The following is a 22676-nucleotide window of genomic DNA, read 5'->3' as shown; positions in this document are numbered from 1 at the left end:
GAGTAATAAAAAAAACAAATAGGAAATCTATTAATATTACCATAAACTTAAGAGATTATTAACAAAACATAGGTTTAATATTATAATTATGACTTTGTCTAACAAATGCAATACAAAACTAATTTTATATCTCATTTCTTGTGACTTTTATGCACGTAATTGGTTGTTGTTTTTTCTCATAATTGGGATTTTTATTTATTTATTTTCTCGTAATTTGCGACTATTTTGTAACTGTGACTTTATTTGCTGTAATTGCAACTTCGTCTCGTGGCTGACTTCATTTGTCATAATGATATCTTTGCGACTACAGTATCTCTTGTAAGTGTGGCTCCATTTCTCATAATTAAGATTATTTCTCTTAATTGCAACCATCTTATAACTGTGACAATATTTTATAACGGGAACTATTTATGTAATGGTGACTACATTTCTTGTAATTGCCACTTTATTAAATTTATTGAAACTGTGAATTCATTTCTTAATTAATGTTATTGCAACTACAGTATCTTCTAGCTGTGGCTTTGTTCTCATTATTTATTTATAATGATATTTATTTACAAATAGTTTTTATTTAATTTTTTTTTGCTTAGAATGGTTCATATATAAATGTCAAAAATATTATTCACAATAAACAGAACTGTCACAGTGTCTGGGTTGTGTTCCCTGGGTTCCCACTAGGTGTCCTCAGTTCCCACGGTGTTTATCATATTATCACTTCCTGTCTCCTTATTTGGTCACCTTCCTCCTTGTTTAGTTAATTGATTGTTTCCCCACCTGTCTCCTGTTTCCCCATAATCCTTTTGTGTATTTATACCTGGTCTGTCTGAGTCTTAGTCACGGAGTCCTTGTTTAATGTTGTATATTAATTCATGTCCGTCAGTTCTTGCCCTTGCCTTGTCTTCGTTTGGTTTATGTTTGGATGGATGTTTTTGGTTACGACTCATGCCTGTACTCTCTTTGGATTACCCCCTTATTAAAGACGTACTCGCAATTGGTTCTGTCTCCTGTGTTTTCCGTAACACCGATCGTGACAAGAACAAGCTGAACCCCCCCCCCCCCCCCTCCCCCATTCATTGTAATTGCGTTTTTATTACAATAGTTAGATTCTTAGAATTGCGACTAACTTATTTTGTAGTGCTCATAATTGCACATAATTTCTCATAATAGCGTCTACATCTCATAACTTCATTATTTCTCATAATAGCGACTACATCTCATAACTTCATTATTTCTCATAATAGCGACTACATCTCATAACTTCATTATTTCTCATAATTGCAACATGGTTTCTCATAATTCTGAAATAATTTCTCATAATCGCAACCATCTCATAATTACAACATTATTTATGACAACTGCAACATTATTTCTCTTAATTGCGACCTTATTTCTCAATTGTGACTACATCTCATTTAAATATAATTTAAATCTCAAATCTCAATGAACTCTTAATTTCTCGTAGGCATTTAAAGCCTGTATACATAAAGCTGTATACATTAAACACAAAGTCTCTTTAGATAACAATAAATATGTTTGAACTCATTACTGGAACTAACAAGCTTAGCATACAAGACAGATCCAATTCTTTACCCTGCTGGAAAACCCTCAAGCTTGACGCTAGTTTGGTCCAAGTTGGTCATTAGCTGGTTGACCAGCTAACACTTTCCAAAAACTGACAGTTTTTAAGCCTGTATGCTTAGCGAGCAGCTGGTTTGTTGATGATCCAAGGTGGTTTACCTGTTTAGACCATCAACAAACCAGCTGCCATGTTTCAAATTTCAGGACCAACTTGGGATTTTCCATCAGGGTATTAATAATGTGAAACGCCCTAACTAAGTAATATGACATTCAACAACTTAGTTTTAACGTAGCTTAGCTTTACCCTCCTCCATCTCTGGAAAACCATAAGAGGTTTAAAACACTCTGAGAGATGTGTGTATTTGTGTGTGTGGTTACACTTTAAGGTTTAATGAAGTCTGCTCACTACTTCTTTAATCTTTGGTACATTACTAAACAAACCTTTAAAAATCTGCACATATTAGCATTCTATTAGCATTATGTTTGTATTTTATTTATTTTTTGCCACACAGAATGTGACAAGACGTTGAGAAATGGCACTTTCAGACAGATTTTCACAAGCCAGGTTAAATACTACTATCTGTTCGTCTGAGCACCAATGAGGCATCTTCTAACGTTTGAGCGCTAAATCCCTCTTCCTTGTGGCTTATGCTAAGCTCGTCTGCTACGTCTCTAAGAAACACAACTCTGTCTCTTGATGTAGGACTTGAGAACACCAGGAACGATGACGGTAAAGTCTCCCACGCAGGCTGATGTGACGGGAGCTTAATTTGAGTAAGGAGATTACAATAATGCTTTTTTAAGACCACGTCATTTACTGAACCAGCAGGTGACTGACGCTAAGGTTATTTGCAGTGGTTCGGGCTAATTTGGTAATAAACTGTATGTAGTTTAATTCTGTATCGCAGAATACAGACATACTATACAAATTAATAATCAAAAAAAAAATCTGGACTACCATCTTGCCGTGTTCCATCCAAAGTGGGAAGTGTAACATGGGTCAGTGACATAAAACTATTAATGTATTCAGAAACACATTAAAAATGCATTTCCTACATAGACTGACTTGAAATTAAAACGGCATAACCATTTGTATTACGATTACTTTGTTATTAAAAATAATACTGTACAAATTCTAATAAAATATTACAAATATTTGTATATAAATGTTTGTATACAAATATATGTATTAAAAATGTATGCAATAAAATTTAGCCAAAATGTCGTAAAGGATTGGAAAATTAGAAATAGGAAATGATGTCAGAGAGTTCTGTGACATTTCTCATAAAGTCACAATTATGAGAAATAATGCTGCAGTTGTTATAACGGTAAATTAATTTATCGTCATTTTGCATACTGTTTCTTGTAACTGTGACTTCATTTCTCATAAATTAGACTTTATTTCTCAAAATTGCAGCTAAATCTCATAACTGTGACATTATTGTTGTGATTGCAATTGGTTTCTGGTAACTGTCTCTTTTCTTGTAAAAAAAATATTTCTTGTAATTGTGATTATATTACATAATTGCGTCACTATTTCTCATAATTTCTATAAAACCGGAAATGATGTCATAGAGAGGTAAATACCTCTATTGAAATATTATAAATTGTCTTCTGTATTGAAAAGGCATTTTTCCTTGAAACATTAAAAAACTTGTGCAATTTAAAATGTGTTGTAGTAAAGTTATTTTTAAAAAGGTCATTAAATGTAAACTTTTTGTTGTTTTTAAAGCCATTGTGAATACAGATATTACATTTCTAAGAGATTGGCACATTTAAAAACTTTTTTTCAGGTCATAATGCACACAATAAATGGCAAGCACAAATCTAAATGTTTACTTCAAACTCGTGTAATGTTATATCAGAGTTGCTTTGGATAAAAATGTCTACCAAATATGCAAATATATTAAAATGTACATGTTCTATTCTTCCTCACTTTAAATCCCCGTATCTCAAAGATGGCAATCCCAAATGGGCTTGTTACCAGACGTACTTTCTTTTCTTTCCCTAACAAGGTCAGCTACAACATTTGCATATATAAAATCTGAATCGAAAATGTAGGAGTCATATGGCAAAATATCAAACTCCATTTATTTGCTGGGTGAAGTTTCTATGTATTATCGACACGGCTCCGCGAGTGGATGTCAATTCTTGATTGAAGTCCTGTCAGGGCTCAAAGTTCACACTCGCAAATATGTTTTTCAATCATTACCGCCTTCCACCTCCCCTCTCGGGTTCTCAGCACACCATGTGATATTTCGGCCGGCCAGCTCAGATGCTTAAAAGCTAAACCACTTTACTTGTCCGTATCCATTAGGGACGTTTGTTCCTGTGCCCAAAAATCTGGGCGTTAGGGCTTTAATGGCATCATAAACTCTGTTTACGATGCATGCGAGCAATGCATGGAATTCACAAGGCCATCTTGTCGGGGTTTAAAGCTTTGGTGGACATGATTTAATTCCACAGGCACAGTCATGGTGACAGAAGTGGGGCAAAAATTGGACTAGATAGAAATTGATGGGCATCTAGGGTTCTGGTTGATTGCCGAACCAGAAATAGCAAGAACTTCAAAGTCAACATAAAAACAACCATCTGAAGTTTCAATGTCTTCTATAATTGCAGTTGCCCAGTCACTGAGAGCGTCCATGAAGTCGTGCAACTATAGAGAATGATTATATGCTCAATAGCTGGATTTCCATCCAAACTACTAATTTAACTTAAGTGCAAAATTGGATTATCAGATAAAAGATTTGGAAATTTTGCATATCTCCCATTATTCACAGGTACCTTTTTTTCACAAATGTGCATAAGCATAAACAAGCATAAAACCAATTTTTTAAGGATTGTTTTTTTTTTCTGATGTAATACTTCAAAATGTGCATAAAAACGGGGTGATGAAAACAATGATAATGATAATATGCTATTTATTAGATTCTGTGTTCTATCCGAAGTGGGATGTGCAATATAAATTACCAAAAATGAAAATTTGCTGAAAAATGTACTCACCCTCAGGCCATTCAATATGCAGATGAGTTTAATTCTTGGTCAGAACAGATTTGGAGGAATGTAGCATTTCATCACAACAATGAATCCTCTGCAGTGAATGGGTGCCATCAGAATGAGAGTCCAAACAGCTGATAAAAACATCACAATAATCCACAAGTAATCCACTCCAGTCCATCAATTAACATGTTCTGAAGTGAAAAGATGCATGTTAGTAAGAAAACAAAAAATAATAATTTAGTCGTTTTAACTTCAATTTCAACGTCATAGTCCATAATATCGCTTACTCAAGAGGAAAAGTAGTTTTGACAGAATCAGGCGTGAAATTTGCAAAGATCAAGCATGGATTACAAGTGAAAATACTTCAAAGCAGCTCGAAACAAATAATTTGGACAACTACAGGGGACAACTGGGGACTTAATCGCTGGATGAAGCGTTATCATTGATTTTATCTCATATTTTGGCCAGAAATTATAGTCTTGGATGATGTTTTACAAACACACAACATTTAACTTCATAAAAATGCCATTAATTGATGGACTGGAATGGATTACTGTGATGTTTTAATCAGCTGTTTGGACTCTCATTCTGATGGCACCCATTCACTGCAGATGATCCATCGGTGAGCAAATGATATAATGCTACATTTCTCTGAAACTCATCTACATCATAAATGGCCTAAATTTAGATGTGTACACTCACATGTAACAACTTCAAAGTCAAGTTAAAAACAACCATTTAAAGTTTCAGCATCTTCTATAATTGGACTCGCCCAATCATTGGGTGCATCCATAAAGTCCTGCAATTATAGAAAATGTTTATACGCTCGATGATAATAAGCTATTGATTAGATCCTCGCTGCAAACAGTCCGAGAGCTCATGCAGGCTACTAATTTAGGCTTTTAGTGCAATGCGCACTGCGCGGTCGGACATCTGTTCATCTCCTGCATTTGCATATAAACGGGGCTGAAAATAACCAATCTGGGTCTGCGTCCACCGCGTCTCGGTTTGATATCAAGCCGCTGTCTGTTGGTTTTCTAGGGTGAGCGGGTCTCCGTGATTAAATCTGTCCTGCGGTCTAAAGCTCCTGGGGCGGCATCAAGCAGAACGAGAAGCTAATTAAATGAGATGACAGCAGATGAGATGACAGAGCAGTCTCGCCATCGTCCTCATTTGTGCATCCGAAGAGGATACATGTGAAGTTTATGTCGCTATAATTAGACAGAGATCATTATGACCTTCTTTGGATTTGCATGGTACTCCACAACCATAATGAACTGATTTGCTCAATGACAACACTGCAAAAAAAGTGATTTTCTTCTTCAGTGCTCTTGTCTTGTTTTACAGTACAAGCATTTAAACATTATTCAATCAAGATTAAATAAAGAAAAATGGCACTCATTAAGACTTGTATTCTGAAAAATGTTTTAAAATTTAGCGAGATTATGCTTAATACAAGTGCAAATAATTATCAATAACAACCATCTTGATAAAGAGATGCTCTTGTTTTAAAAGTAAACTCACTGATTATTATTAGGACTGCACTCGTTCATTTTAAGCATTAGTCAACTAACTGCACGTTTATTAATAAACCATTTAAATAAATATAATGAGCCTTTAATTGCCTACATAGCCTATAAACGCTCAAGCACAGGCATAAAGCTTGCCACAGCTTGCTCAAAGTAAGGAGACTATATTAACAATTTAATAATTTGAAAAAACTAGTGCTATTTACTTACGTATTTACAGTAAAATAATACAGTTTTTTTTTTAGATTCATAAAAGATTTATTTAAATAAAAAAAATTAAAGTGCATGTACCAAGATCAACAAATTTTCAACGATAAATTGAAATGACTCATATCATATGGTGTAACCATCAAGTTAAAAGGGGATTAAATTTATATAAACCATGAATACATGTGATCTTAATCATTATCTTATAACATAATGTGATATTTTCTATTATATTTTTCTATTAATTTACACTTAAATTACTGTCATGTAACCAATAAGTAAACAGTTTTTTACACCCTGAAAACGTATAACAATCTTAATCATTATTTTTTTTAAATATCATGAATTGTTAATTATATTAATATATGCTATATATTATATTAGAAATATGGTTTAGTTACAGTGAAATGCATTTAGTAAGCATTTGTCTAAAATTTTCAAGCTCATTATATACAGTAGGTTTAATATTAATGCTTATCATGATAGACACCAATTTAAGTTTATTTATTTATTTTAAAGAACAAAAACATGGTCTCTTTTCAATGAAATACCAGTGGTTATATAATAGACTAATCATGCATTCTTTATAACAACTTGTTTACCGTATTCTTCGTTCTTCCAAGCAGACATTTATTTCTATAAATACATTTATATTAATCTTTAGGACTACTAAAGTGATTCAGTCCATGAGCAGTGAGTGATTTTCTGTCTTTCTTTTGTTTCTTGATTAACATCAATGTCTTGGACAACAGCAACTAAATTAGGCTGCTATTTCTTTAAAACCGAATACACGGATGCAATGGTAGCAATAGGGGTGTGAACCTTCATCGGTCTCACGGTTCGGTTCGGTTACGATTATCATGTCATTGATTTGGTTCAATTCGATATCACGATGCATCACGATGCATTGACGATGCACTGCATCCTCAATTTTCAATTTTACTACACATTAATACAATTTTGTCAATAAATACAAGCAGCCAGAGATATGAAGAATAAAAATTAATTCAGAAAAATGCAATATTTATCATGCAATTCATATGTGAACATTATCCTTCTATTACATCATAATGATATTCGTAATGGTATTAAATTACACAGTTTAATGGGTGAATGAATTTATTAGAGACAGAAATTCAACAAACAAACACACACACTGTTAGGCTTTTATTTGTGCATGTAACTTGAAACGATCTGTGGAATATGTGGTAGATGCCTCATCTACGGAATGTCTTTCACAGGCTTTTGGCTGATTTATTTTTTATTAACCACCAGATGGCCCTGTTTGAGACACTCAAAGCTTTGAATGTTTTCCCGAAAAAGTCAGAGGAAATCCTCAGTGCTTTACAAGTGTTTCATCACTACGTTATAATTACGGCCTGTTACTGAACCGATATTGAATCGTCCTCGTCTGCATCGTGATGCATCGAAGAAACAATCAATTTCTACACCCCTAGGTGTGCAGTGTACTGATACACATTGTCCCTGCTGTTTACATTCACTTAAGACGTAATCGACTGTGTTTAATTCAACATAATTTTGTGTGTATTTTTCTGTTCATATGACATGAAAGAGTTCTCCTGCATTGTCAAATTTGTCTATATGTCTGCTCTTCTCTTCCTCCAACATATTGACATTTTTGAGAGTTTTATGCGACGTGCAGCAAGTGTATGTTAGCTTATGTCTCGCCAGTTCATATGTACGCATCTAACCTCCTGACTACACAACTGATGTTCGTTCTGAATTCATCTCTTCCCAAATCGTCCCTCCCTAACATTTTCATCTCATTTTATTCAACAACAAAAATTTCATATAGTTTTTGTCATTCGGAACGAGTTTTAGTTCGTGATCGTCTCGTTTTCATTGGTGAACAAAATGTTGTTGACCAAAATTATGACGAAATACAACAATACAGTGAAACTAACACTGGTTAACACAGTGTTTTTCTTTTATATATAAACTATATATTTTTATAACATTTAATTAAATAGCATTTAATATGTATAATATATATTTTTTACTCAAATATTATGGCAAATTATGCTTTAGTACACTATGAGACCAAAACACTTTTATGACTCTGTATCACCCTTATATAAAAAAATAAATAATAATAATAAAATAATAATTCACAGACAGCTTTCCAGACACAGCTTAGGTCCGTTCCAAGATCAGATTCAACACATCTGACGTCCCAGATTAAACCTAATCCATGTCTGGAAAAGCGCAGCAGTCTCCACTTGTTCCCGTCTCTCACCAGTGTCCTGGGGTTTCCCGGGCAGGCGTGTTTGGTGTGCGGGGAGGATCTCTAGTTTGGTCTGATCAGTAGTGCTGGCCAGTAGCTGCGTGGCCTCCAGGACGGAGCAGTGCTCTGTGCTGGTGCCGTCTATAGACAGGATGTGATCACCCACGTGTAACGCTCCGGACCTGAGACACAAATAGATAACTGCTAGAACTGTCATAAATGTGGGATGCGTCCAAAACAACTTCAAAACTCTCCCAAATTACCTGAATAATCAATCTGAATGCTTTATTTCCCTCAGAAATGTGTTAAATATATGGAAAAATAAAGTTGTATGGCGAATGCTGTTTCATGAGGTGTTAAGAATAAATAAGATTCATATTCACAAAAAAAAAAACATGCATCTTAACTACAACAGATTAAAATGACATTTATTAAAATTATTTCATACATTTTATTACATTTATTATGTGTTCATGTAGCTCAAGTGGTAGAGCATTGGTTGGGGGTTTGATTTCCCGGGAACACATCATAGGTAAAAATTGTTAGCCTGAATGCACTGTAAGTCGCTTTGGATAAAAGCGTCTGCTAAATGCATAAATTTAATTTTAATTTAATTTAATTTAAAATGATATATTTCTGACGGATTTAAGTTCAACTGTATTCAACAGTTGGTCAGTGTAAATGTAAGGTAAATGTGACTGTGTGCAGTTAATGACTATGAAGTTTACAAAGAAGAATCTCTGTGGAAACTGGTCGTAAAATTGTTACGTAAGAATCGGAAGACGGACTTTGTAAAACAATGAACATCCTTCACATGGTTTTGTGAATTATTTTTTTTAAAAGAGCATCATTTCCAAAATAAGGATTTTACAAACAAATTTACAATATGTAAAAAAAGTAAAATAAAGTTGTTTGGGTAGAAATGTTTTTTTTTTCAAACAGTTTGTGTAATAGGAAAACCTATTTCTTAAAAAAATGGTTTTGTGAACGATTAAGGTAAAAAAGTAACTACAAATAATTTGTGCAAGAATGCTTTTACAAACAATTAACTATACATAAAAGAAATACATTTATTTAAAAATAGTTTGTTTGCGATGCATTTCTATTAAAAAAAAATCAAATCAGTTGTAGAGTTTTTCTTTAGACAAATATAAAATCTATAAAAAAAATTTTAATTAATATTTTTATAACTTGCTAGGAAAATTTGCAAACATTTCTGTAAAAATGTCCAGAGATAATTTAAGAAAAAAAGAATATAATTTGCAGAAGAATTGTGTAACAAATGATTTACATAAAAAAAATAGATAAAGATAAATTCACATGCAAATAAAATATAAATAATAACAATAATAATAATTAATTAAAAACAATTTGTTTTGGATGATTTAAAATAATTGACATAATAGTAGCTCTGCGAACAATTTATATACGTTTTGGTAATGGTTTTACAAACAATTTGTGTGAAAAGAAATACATTTATTCATGTACGAATAGTTTAAATCACAAACACAAACACACACACACACACTTTTTTTTTTTTTTGTGAAAATGGTTTACCATTTACATAAGTTTTGATTTACAAAAAAATTAAGAAACTAAATTAAGTAAAATATTTTTGTACACTATAAAAAGTTTAACATGCATTTCCATTACTGTAGATGACTAAGTCCTTTTACAAAACGGCATCAGTGACAAAACGAATCCTATGAAACTGCTCGATGATTTGTGTTGTTTTTCATGGTTGTGTTAAAGACAGAGGTTTATTGAGTGTGTACCTGTCCACTACACTGGCGGGCTTGATCTTGTCGATGACGATGGCCTGTTTGTTTCTGTGCATGGCAGTGGTCAGAGTGATTCCCAGACTGGCTCCAGGAGCCTTGGCAATCTCCACCAGCAGAGGACCTGAAGCGTTTGTCACCGAGTCTGATGCCAGGTGATAAGGACAGACAAGGCATAGCATTGTTACACTGTGATTTCTAAATGGATCCTTTCTGCAGCTTTCATTCAATAAAGCGTCTTATTGGAAGTTTTGAGCATCAAAAGTTTATTTCAAATGTCTATTTTTTAAGATACGAGCTTATTACTCTATAAAGAGAACAACAGTGGGTGTTATGCTAATCGTGGCTAGTATGAATACGCTTAACAGCATTGGTAAATGCATGAGAGTTGTTTCTCCGCTCTTGAAGGTCAACAACCTGCTGTTCATCCAGATGAAACAGTGAAGATGGTTAAACAGAGCAGATATCTCTGGAGAGAAGCACTGTGTTTCTGGAGAATTTCTACAAATGGAAAAGCACTCTATAAATGCTTAAGTCATTTGATTACCCCATATTATACATTCAGCTCCATTTGGACACAGAAAAGATACATTAACAATTATACCGAATTTTTTTTTTTCAATAACGAAACCAAAACTTTGTAAATAAGACCCGTCAAATACAGTTCATTATTTTATTTTGTTATTTATTTTCAGACTTTTTAAAATATTTTCCTTGGGTATTACGCATGTATGTATGGAATACCATTAGTGTCAAAAATACTTTTTGTAAAATTATCTATGGAGTTACTTAATGTCAAAAATCGTTATAAAATATATTTAACCTTGCTGATAAACATGAATATAAAGGCTTATTTATGAACTATTGCAACATGAAAACTGCATCACCTTTTTTATTTAGCTAAATTTATTTTGTCTGAAAACTTTTCAGAGTAAAATGTATGGGCTTTAAAAAATATTTAATCTTTGGTTTATGATTTATGGACTGTTTTCATTCAATTATAGTTATAAATTCAAAGGAATTTAATTTGATTATTTCCAATATAATGAATTTGGGTAATTCTCAGAGCAAATATATAAAATACCTAAAATGATATATTAAAATAAAATTTCTCATCAACACTGAAAAGATCAGTATCAAGCATATTTTGTGTGTGTGGTTCATGTGTAGTTAAATAATTTCTCATTTTGTATTTAATAAAAAAGGATTAATGAAGTAATAGGACGGTAACAGTAAAAACAGATTTTTTTTTCACTTTCACTCATTAATTTGAAGTCTTGTTAAAAAAAATATAAATACATTAAGGACTGTTTTATAAAATAAAGATTCTTCAGATACCAAAAGACCTAGAAAGTTAAAAAGGGAATACAGATTTAAGAGGCATTATGAGGGTTAATTCATCATTTCCTTTCAAAGTGCAACATACAAAACAAATTGAATTTTAATCGAATGGAGATGTGGGATTTTCTTTCTGTCAACATATGAAACCGGTGCATCTGAAGTAACTCACCCATGATGGAGACATCGTATTCGATCTGGAACAGGGCCTCCTGGCCAGACTGAGTCAGTACTGTAAGAGCATCGCTCAGAGTGGCACTGTGTAAAACCACACCATCCACACTTAAGATCCGATCACCTGCTTTTAGGGTCCCTTCCCTGCACAAGATCACACAATAGTTTGGAGTCAGTAAGATTTATTAAATGAATACTTTTATTCAGAAATGTTTCATTAAATTGACCATTGACTCCTAAAAAGTATTTTAGTTTCCTCAAAATGATTAAATAGAACAGCAGTTTTCTACTGTGATAATAAGAAATGTTTCTTTAATAGCTTTTCCATCACAGGAATAAATTACATTCTAAATTATTAAAATGTCTTTACATTAAAAAAATTTAATCGTGTGCTCATCATTTGAGAGTCACACTCATGTTCTTCGTGGTCAAAAGTGACCAGACACCTGAAATGTAACTTTTATTTTCTTCTGCAAAATCAATCTAATATATTTTTTTTCAATAATATTTTTTTCTTTTGTATTTTGAGAGAATTTAATGGTACTAATTAATATTTATGCAATAATTATGATAACTTTTTCCCATTGAAAATAGTACAATTTCAGTTTAAAATGTTAATTTGAAGTGTAGTTTATTACTACATTATTACTACATTCAAACCTGAACACAGAAAGCACTTTGTTACACGAAACATTACAATTTTATAAAAATCTAACAAAAATGAACGAATGCTTTATCAGAGTTTAACACTTCTGGGTCTGATCTGATTTTAACCTCTTATTTCAGTCTTCTGACTTATTTTGGCTATATGGTTATAGCCATACCAATTAATTTGAGTATGTATAATTCTGTATCTGTGTGTTTGTGCGTGTCGAATCATGGCCTCAGGATTTTTTTTTTTTTGTGTATGTTCACATACCAAGTGTCATATTTTCAATGGAATTTACACTGCCATTACAGTAACATTTCACAATAAGATCTCGTTTGTTAGCATTAGACAATCCTTTAACAAACATGAACAAACAATGAGCAATACACTTTAACACAAAAGTTAAAGCTTTTTAACTTAAATGAAAATTAATGTCTTCAAGCTTTAAAAATATTTTTTGTGCATTTAGTCCACTATATTAAACAAAAATCTCACTTCATCCTTCATACTGGATGAATTTTTGGTATTTTTTAAGGCAAACATGGTCGATGCCTTAATATATTCTGGTTAGGTAGTCAGCTTCTTTAAAATACTCTTGATATTCCACACTAATGATTAATGTTACAGGTAAGAGGAACTGTTTGAGAGTGCTATATTTTCTTCATGCAATGTCTGGGGGCCTTCAGAAAAGACAATGTATACAATTTCCACCAATCAATCAAGGCAGCCTTTGTCTCTAAAATCAAAGGGGTTTTATTCAAAAATGTTCTCTCTCCAGACACACGTTTATTTATTTTTTTCTCTTTTGGCAGGTTGTGTGATGCCATTATAAGTAGAGAATATTGGTTGGTAAGCGAGGCATGGAGAATCCTAAAACTAAGTATAATAGCTAGCAATCTAAGCTGAGAGGGAAATCTCTGACCTACTTTCTGGATTTGGATAAAATGCAAATAGTGTGTTCTTGATGATCCAAACATGGAAGATGACTGCAACAAGAACTGTGTTCCTTAAATCACATGACCTGCCGAATACTACTCACTTAGTTTGTTTGCAGAAACTTAAAGTGCATCATTTTGAGTTATGCATTACCTGTCAGCAGGACCACCAGGTCGGACTTGTGTGACCACCAAAGGACGAGATTTGTGCCAGTCCTCATGGGATCCACCTGTATTTTAACACATATATAAAATTCTGTAGTCAGTGGTTAAATCTGCAACCATTTGATTTTAGGAATATTGCAAAAATTAATGAAATAAAATGAGTGGCAACAAACCCAAACTCACCTCGCATAACAAAGCCGAAACTGTTGCCCTCTTTCTGCAAACAGATCTCGATTGTCTTGGAAATAACACCTGAGGTACTGTCTGGTGCTAAGAGGGACAACAGAGACAGGAGAGAGGCAATAGCATCTCTAAATCAGCACCTTTTACTGGGCGAACGGCCAGTTCTGGTGGACAATCATATAAATAAACCCAGATGCAAACTGACATTCAGCAGTAGGTCAGCCAGAAACACTGAGCTTATAAACCAGACAATTTATCTGCCATGCACAAGATAGCCTGGCTAACGATTGCAATATATCACAACGCATGCCAAACTGAGCCAATGAGAAACAATCACCACAATGCATTATAATCAGAGAGTGTGGATGTCAATTTTATAGAGGTCAATGTTTATTATTATTATTTTATTTTTTGGTCAATGGCAATGTGATATCTAGAAATGTTTGGAACAGGTTCAACGCATTTTGTCACATCTATTGAAAAACTAAACAAAAAAATGGTTATTATTTGTTTACAAGGTTTACAATTTTGGACGATTTCATACAAGCTTTGATGATTACCCACCAATAAACTGACAACAATCTCCAACTGACCAAACATCTGCCAATAATTCAGCCAGGGGTGAGTTTCCCAAAAGCACTGTTAGCCAACTATGTTCAAAAGTTTGGTTGTTATCCATATAGGTCCATGATTTGCTATTTCCCAAAATCACAGTTCCAACAAACATTCGCAAACAGCATCCCAAAGCTGTGTGGTTGGAACTACAGCTCTTGAGCTCTGGTTAAAAGTATATTTTCTTGTTAGTATTAGCTAACTATGGTCACAACTTCCATCATTAATACCATACTAAATTATTCTGTGTTACAAAAAGCATAGTTCCAACGAACTATGCAAAGCTGTGTTGTTGGAGCTACAGCTCTATTAGTATACAATCACAAATTCAGTAGTTTCCAACATATTTCTATTATTTGCCGTTTCAGAAACCATAGTTTCAACGTACATTCGTAAACAGAATCATAAATTTGTGTGGCTGGAACTACAGCTGTGGTTCAGTTATTGGAAGCACAGGGCCTTGTTGGTATTGGCTAACAACGACTGCACATTTGGTCATTACCAACCAACATAGCTCTATAATTCGCTGTTTCCTGAAATCATAGCTCCAAAGAATATTCACAAACAGCACTGCAAATCTTTGAAGTTGGAACTACTGTACGTCTCGACCTGTGGTTATAAGCAGAGTTTCTAGTTAGTATTAGCTAACTATGGTCGCAAATTCAGTCATTACCAAAATTGTTTTACAAATTTCTATTTTTCAATATCATAGATGCAACATTGACATGAACTTTGAAAACTTGTATGGCTAGCTCTTGACCTTTGTTTAGAAGCATAGATTCTTGTTATTATTAGCCAACTATGGCCACAAATGTAGTTGTTACCTACATAGTTCAACAATTCACTGTTTCCCGAATTTAACATTCGCAACGTTGTTTGGATTGAACTACAATTCTCAAACTGTGGTTAGAAGCCACAAAGATTATGGTTTTGGAAAATAAATGTGCCTAGCTAGTTACTTCCATCATTACCAATAGAGTTCAATTAGAATTGTGACCAGTTAGCTAACAATACTTTTAGGAAACACACACCATAGTAGTTAAGCAGCAAATTGCTTATGAGAACGTGAAATACATTGCTGGCAAAATATCAGTCCTTCGCTGATATCATGGTATTGTATTCATTAAAACTATTGCAAGAGGATCACATGTTGGTAAATTGGTAAAGCTAATGTTAATGCTATGTCCGCCACTCAGACCAAGAGTAATACTTTAATAACTTTGCAAAATAACCGACTGGCTTACGTATAGATGTCTCTGTTGAAATCGGAGAAAGTATTTTAACATCCAAAAATGATACACAGCAGCTCTCAACATGTATTCATGCATTCTCCATTACGGTGTATAATTTTATATACAGTACAAAGACATTTTGACATTTTGACTATGATATTTACTCATGAGTTCTGAGATTGGGTTACATTGAGAGGAACATGCCACAAGACAGGCAAAAGTCAGAATACTCAACTTCCTACCAGGTGAAGGCAGTTCATACTCCACTTCTAGCACGACGCGCTCGCCTATGTTTTTTAGCAGACTGATGATCTCGTCGTGGCGCAGCTTGGTCAGGTTGATCCCATTGACTGACTTGATGTAGTCGCCCACATTGAGCTGATCGCTCCTGAGACACATTGAAATGTAACTCAATCATGTAATTTCTGAAATTACAGTAATTAAACAGTTTAGCTAATGTCTGGCACACTATTGTTTGTTGAACAATGTAAAAATTGGCTTTTCCCATGTTTAATGTAGAGAAATTATCAAGATAACATACTGTATGAAGGTCCAGAGAAGATTTCCATCAATGGTCAAAAACATAGAAAAGAAATAATATTTTGAATGGAAAGTAAATGCAAAGTGAGAACTCCTTATCTGTTGTTGAACACCCCACAGGGAGTATAAATATGCTCATTTAGATGCTAATTAGACAAATGAATGCTATTCATTCCCTTTTGTCCTCTGGGCGTACATGAGCTAGCACAATGATGCCTGACAAAAATATGTAATCAGCCCAGATGCGCTCTATAACATCCTCATACCACAAGGAAAGAAGAAACAACTGAAGATGGGAAACTTTAACATCACAGAAATGAGTTTAATCAAAAGTATGAGGAAAAATAAATGTAACGACAATTTATCAGATTTCTAAGGCTCTCATCTTACGGTACCTACGAACAGTGCTTTATGCACTGTTGCATTCCAGAATCTCATATTGCAACAGAATTTGTTGCAGAAGTATCTGATGTAATTCACGCTAAAAATGCAACACTGCTACATGTTGCAACATTAGCAAAGATTAGCACATTTAAATTGTAGGTACAAATCAACCTAATCTATTTTGTTTGGCTTGGTGTTTTTCTGAGATGTCAGGTGACCGCTTTGTCATTCTCTGATTGGCTGATACAGATAATGAGTTATGAATTTGTGAGATTGCACTGATGACTTCCGCTAAAGTCCTCACCTAGCCGCCAGTCCACCCGGCCGCAGATTGGAGACGCGTGGTTTGCCGTCCTTGTCTGTTCCGCCCGAGATGGTGAGACCTAAAGTACTTCCCTCCTTCTTAATCAGCTCAACCAGTGTAACCCCACGCAGTTCTTCAGGCCATAACACAACAGACAAATACACACACACACACACACACACACACACACACACAAGAGACAGAAGTCAGCAGCACATTTTTATGACCCTCACCCTCCATCACTCAGATGGTCTCAGATATTATATTGGATATGCAAATGAGTTGCACTTAGCCCCATCTAACTAAAGATGAGAAATTTTACAAAGTCCTCTAGATTACGAAAGAGGAAGATTGTTTTTAAATGCTACACCACATCTAATCTTCCATTCGTGCTGTGATTTTATGAATTCTTAAACATAAAATCCAAACCAAGAGGCACATGAAAGAAAACATCTATCAACACACCAGTAGTGCAGCAGAAATTGTGATGCTACACTTTCTTCTGGAATCCAGCTGGGTCACGAAATCTCTCACAGAGTCTAATCTAATCATGCCAATGTCTGTGTGGGTTTAAATGTGAACAGCTTGGAACTCGAATGTTTTCCACAAGTAAAAATGTAATGGACCGAACGCACACAATCAGCTCTGTCTTTTCAAACTACTATAATATGTCCCATAAAATCAATTCTGAAAATGCCTTAATCTGCCAATAAAATTTTACTAACATTTTCTATGAAAGACTTATATTATATTACATTATATTATATTATATTATATTATATTATATTATATTAAAAATCTATATCAGAAAATCTTGTATGTTTTTTTAATATAAATATTCTGGCTAATTTAACGCTATTTTTAAAGAAAATTAATACTTTTTTTCAGCAAGGATACATTAAATTGATCAAAAAATCATATTACATAATGTTTCAAAATATTAATATTTCTAATAAATGCAGTTATTTTAAAGTTTCTATTCATTTTCATTTTAATAATATTTCACAATATCAATGTTTTTTGTTTGTTTGTTTTTTACTGTAGTTTGGAGGAAATTAATGCAGCTTTGATGAGCATAAGAGATTACTTTTTCCAAACTTTTGAATAAGTTATATGAAATGTATTACATATAAATCTAAACATACACACATCAAAACACATAATATGGAGTAAAAAATATACACATAGCATTAGTTTTGTATTAAGAAGATTCATATATCAAATAACCTGCAGTAGGTATCGTAAAGAAAAGAAAAAAAAAAGAAAAAAAAAATGAAACTGAAACACAAGTCAAACGTAAAACAACCTTTGGAAATGTCTGTTCTGCTTTAAGATGTCATTTTGAAACTTTTCCAAAGTCACACTTTGAGTTGACTCGCCTAATCCAATTAGTTTTAAAGAAGAAAGAGGTCTTGGATCAGCAAGCGCTTCCAGCAAGCAGAATGACTCAGACAGACACTTCTCGAGAACCGCAGGAAACATCTGGATAAAGTTGTTACAACACCCCCCAAACCCCCAGCGTTCTCCATCTCAAACAGCCATCCCAACCAATGTGGCAAGAAGAGCTCAAACATCCCCAATGGGGAAAGACAGACATGAGCCACCAGATCAAAAGGCGCCGAAGGAGCGGAGCTGGGAGGATTTGTGTGGGCACAGACAGACGGCATAGAAAGAGAGACAGCGTACCTGGGATGCTTTGTCTTCTGGATGTGAGCGAGTTGTCTGGCCCCGTCGAGTCCTTGTTCCCCTTAGAGTACGGCCCATCATCTGCAGGACAACAGAAACAACGAAAAAGACCTTAGAGAAAGCAGTCCACCCTAAACACAACTGTGAACAATGACCTCAGCTGTAGTCAAATTATGTACTTTCATATAAAACTAAAACTACTGGTGAGTGAATCCCACAAAACCGGTCTAGAGTGTGCCTGGACACACACACACAACACGAATAAAAAAAGAAACAAAAAAACACACAAATTTTTTTTTTTCTTTTTCTTGAAGGATACTTATTTTTGGAAACATTATTTTTGCATTGTGAAAATTTATATTATACACATCTACACCCTAATTTTTTACTACATTTATAGAAAAACACATCAATAAACATAGTAACAAACAAATATATAATTGCATTGACCTTAAAATGTCATTTAAAAATGTAAAAAGTGTATATCATGTTAGTATTTTTAAACTGGCTTTAATATTTGCGAATTTAAATACAAATTGTACCAAAACACACAAAATAATAATAATTATAATAATAATAATAATAATAACAAAAAAATACTGTTACTGTGAAATACTAATGTAATACAATATAAATGAATAAGAATGTGATGATATATTTCATTATTATTATTATTATTATTATTATTATTATTATTAAAATGCCATAAACTTTAAATAAACTATTAAACTTACATACAATTTAATAATAAAAATATACAGTATATAGCATTACAGGACAATACATTGTAATTAGATAGATAGATAGATAGATAGATAGATAGATAGATAGATAGATAGATAGATAGATAGATAGATAATCATGATATATAATAGCACATTGTGCTTATATATATTGTATTATATTATATCTTTCTTTCTTTCCTTATGTAGTATTAAATAACAAAAATATAGCAAAAACACATTTATTCCTATTAAATAGATTGTGTTACACCTCTGTATTCATGGACAGATGAACTGTCTCTTACAGTGCATTGAGTATTAGCATCCAGAGAGACATGCTAATGAGGATCTGTCATCTATTGACAGTAATAATCACAGAAACACCATCCTTCTTTATAGAAAACGTTTGTGTGACAAACGTCTTTCGGATTGTTTTCTGTCAAGCCGGATGCCTGAGTGCACATGCTTCATTTGGAGCGGATAAAATATTCATGAGCAGCATAGTCTAATTTCTTCAAAGTTTCTACATAAATTAGGATTTTCCCCTTGTGCACTGGGCTCATCAGCACTAAGCGTCTCTGGAGCTTTCTTACGCTTGGCACAATTCACTTCATCTTTTCACGCCAGCAGGACAAACAATATTAATGTATTCAGCCAAAAGAAGGTAACACCTGTTGCTGCCATTGTTATGATACTAATAAGCTCATAAACTTTCGCTTGCGTTTCCTTTAAATCAAAGAAAAATCTTTAAGGAATTTTTCATCTAAAAATAAACCTTTACTCTCCATCATATGTCAATCCAAAGCAGTATAACTTTACTTTTCTGTTTTATATATCAGTGGGAGGCATAACAGTTTAGTAATATAGAGTTCTTTACAGTGTGCAGGGAACAGCGATGCGAAAATCAAAGTACAATTAATTAACTTTTAATATCAATGCATTTCACACATTACAAAGAATGAACATCTGAATTTATAAAAAGGTTTTTAACCACTATTTTTGACTGCCCCTCCCCCACACGTGTGGGATGTTGGCGATTACACATTTTTTTTAAACATACAGTATGGGATTTTTGGCCACCAGGGGTCACTCAATCAAAATAATAACATAAGACGTACTTTGATAACGTCGAGTAAGAGCGTAGGCTCATGGGAGTTGTTGTTCATTGGAACACGCGCTCTGTCGCTCCCCACATTCCTCACTCATTTTAACTGAGGCCGGCGACACACTGGATGCGTGGCGCAAGCGTCTCAGCCGCGTGGCGTGTCAGTTTTTAATTTGGCTCCCATGTTAATAGGTTAGAGCTTGCAGACTGCCTGCGTGAGACGCGTGTCTCAGGCCCGGCTCGAGCCGCGCGGAAAATGCGTGCATGCTAGAAATAGAAACGACGCCTATTTTTCACGCGACACGCAAGCATGTTGGAAGCGTTTCCAGGCAAAATATAATAGGAAAATATGTTTATATGTAATTTTGTACACAAATACAAATTAATTCATGACATTTTGATGTTTGAAAGTCATAGTCTATTTTGCCGTCAATACTGTTGACGGTGTCCTTTATCAGTAGGCTTTATATTTATGTTCAACATGGAGTATAGATATTGTTGTCATGAAGACAAGAGCCTGGTCTATCAGCGGTCTCCCTCTGTGTCACCTACAGCAGCAGCAGCGCGCCGCGCCGCGTCAGGCACGGTTCTGGTGTTTAAAGACACACAGAAAGACACAGAAAACGCGAGGCAGCCGCCACGCTTCGCAGCAGAGACGCCACGCAGCCAGTGTGTCACCGGCCTTAGTATTTTGACAATCACGTATTTTCGAATGGAGAGATATATGAATTATCAGACCCCTATCAAATCAATATTCCATCTAGCTAGTAGTAATATATGTTAAAAAAACACGGTTGCCTTTCGTTAATAATTATAATTACGTTTATACTATGATATCGAACAAGATAGAGAACTGCATTTGAAGCTACTTTATCCAGCTAGATATAGAACACATGTAGATTTAAATTATACTCTACATGAGAGCTAGTCCATCTGCGTTTTACACAAGACATCATCGTTTCACAAAATATACGGATAGATATAGTTAGCTGAATGGATGCATACCTGTTTATTAGAATGCAAACATCTCTCTGTAGTTTCAGCTTGTCACGAAGCTCTCTCTATCTTGGAAATGCAACTCCAATATTTACCCGTGTCTTGTTGCTTCTCTTGTCCCAAAACCTTCTCAGGTCATTTATTTCACCCGTACGTTTGCGCTTCACAGAACGTGCAGGCAAAGCATAATCATGATCCATAACTAAGTTATTGATTGAGGTATAAATACTAATATAAACAATATAAATATAAAATATAACAGTCTCGATCAAGGCTAGCTACTACTTTTTCTTCTTCGTCTCGTCTTTGCTTCTGTTCACCTTTGTATTTGGCGGTTCCGCAGGAAGTTAGATAAACTAGAGGGGTCAAAGTTTATATGACGTCATAGACGGGCGAAAAACGGAAATAAAGAAACGTGCCGTGTCTTCTAATTAAACTATAATTTTCTCCGGATTTGAAAGTTCGTGGAAACTGTCGGGATAATGTAAGTACACAACTAAAAAATACATATAACATAGATATAGTGATATCTGCTATTTTTAAAGCAGAAAAATTACATATTGCGCCTTTAACGATACTATCTTGGTCCAAACCTGAAGTAATCTTGACAAACATTTATTATTTCATTTTGAAAATGCCTATTTTGATGGAAGTAGAAACTGGATGTTTTCGGTGCCTGTCTCTTTAAATGCAAATAAGCTATACACCATTACAGCTCGTAACTAAACATCTGTTTGGTTTTGATAACCATGTCTATCGCGTTGAAATCGTGTGTTTTAAAGCCATATAAGTTTAAACTTTTGATAGTTTTCTGAGCTCAAACATCTTTCGCATGCATATGGAAAGTGGCTGCACGTTGCACGCGAGTAATAAGTACCGTATTTTTCGGACTATAAGTCGCACCTGAGTATAAGTCGCATTTATTTAGAACCAAGAGAAAACATTACCGTCTACAGCCGCAAGAGGGTGCTCTATGTTTTCAGTATAGACTACAGGAGAACTGAGCAGCATAGAGTGCACTCTGCCGGCTGGAGACGGTAATGTTTTCTCTTGGTTCATTTCTCTCGGTTCATGTCAAATTAATTTTGATAAATAAGCCACCCCTGACTATAAGTCGCAGGACCAGCCAAACTATGAAAAAAAGTGTGACTTATAGTCCGGAATATACGGTACTCTTTTACACACAAGTTTATGTTAAAAACACGCACAAGTTACAAAAACAGTCTGTTATGTTTGTGAAGGTAAACATCTGGAAAAGAAATCACATGTTTATATTAGATACTTTTTTAACCGGGTATTGAGTGGTATGGA

At 34.1% G+C, this 22676-nt stretch overlaps 1 protein-coding gene across 4 annotated transcripts in view; it reads right to left on the bottom strand.

Moving 5' to 3' along the window:
• Positions 1 to 22676, bottom strand: part of LOC132160074 (glutamate receptor-interacting protein 2-like) — a 120693-nt gene that overhangs the window by 22558 nt on the left and 75459 nt on the right. For all 4 annotated transcript variants that reach the window (XM_059569772.1, XM_059569771.1, XM_059569773.1 and 1 more), the window contains exons 2-9: positions 18543 to 18623; positions 16857 to 16989; positions 15871 to 16016; positions 13785 to 13871; positions 13591 to 13666; positions 11851 to 11996; positions 10338 to 10485; positions 8575 to 8744 (exon numbers count right to left, since the gene is read on the bottom strand). In XM_059569772.1, coding sequence (XP_059425755.1) covers positions 8575 to 8744; positions 10338 to 10485; positions 11851 to 11996; positions 13591 to 13666; positions 13785 to 13871; positions 15871 to 16016; positions 16857 to 16989; positions 18543 to 18623 — 987 coding nt within the window. The remainder of the gene's footprint in view (positions 1 to 8574; positions 8745 to 10337; positions 10486 to 11850; positions 11997 to 13590; positions 13667 to 13784; positions 13872 to 15870; positions 16017 to 16856; positions 16990 to 18542; positions 18624 to 22676) is intronic.

This window comes from Carassius carassius, chromosome 16 (genome assembly GCF_963082965.1).
Source record: "Carassius carassius chromosome 16, fCarCar2.1, whole genome shotgun sequence".
Lineage (NCBI taxonomy): Eukaryota > Metazoa > Chordata > Actinopteri > Cypriniformes > Cyprinidae > Carassius > Carassius carassius.
This window is presented reverse-complemented; position numbering and strand designations above follow the sequence as displayed.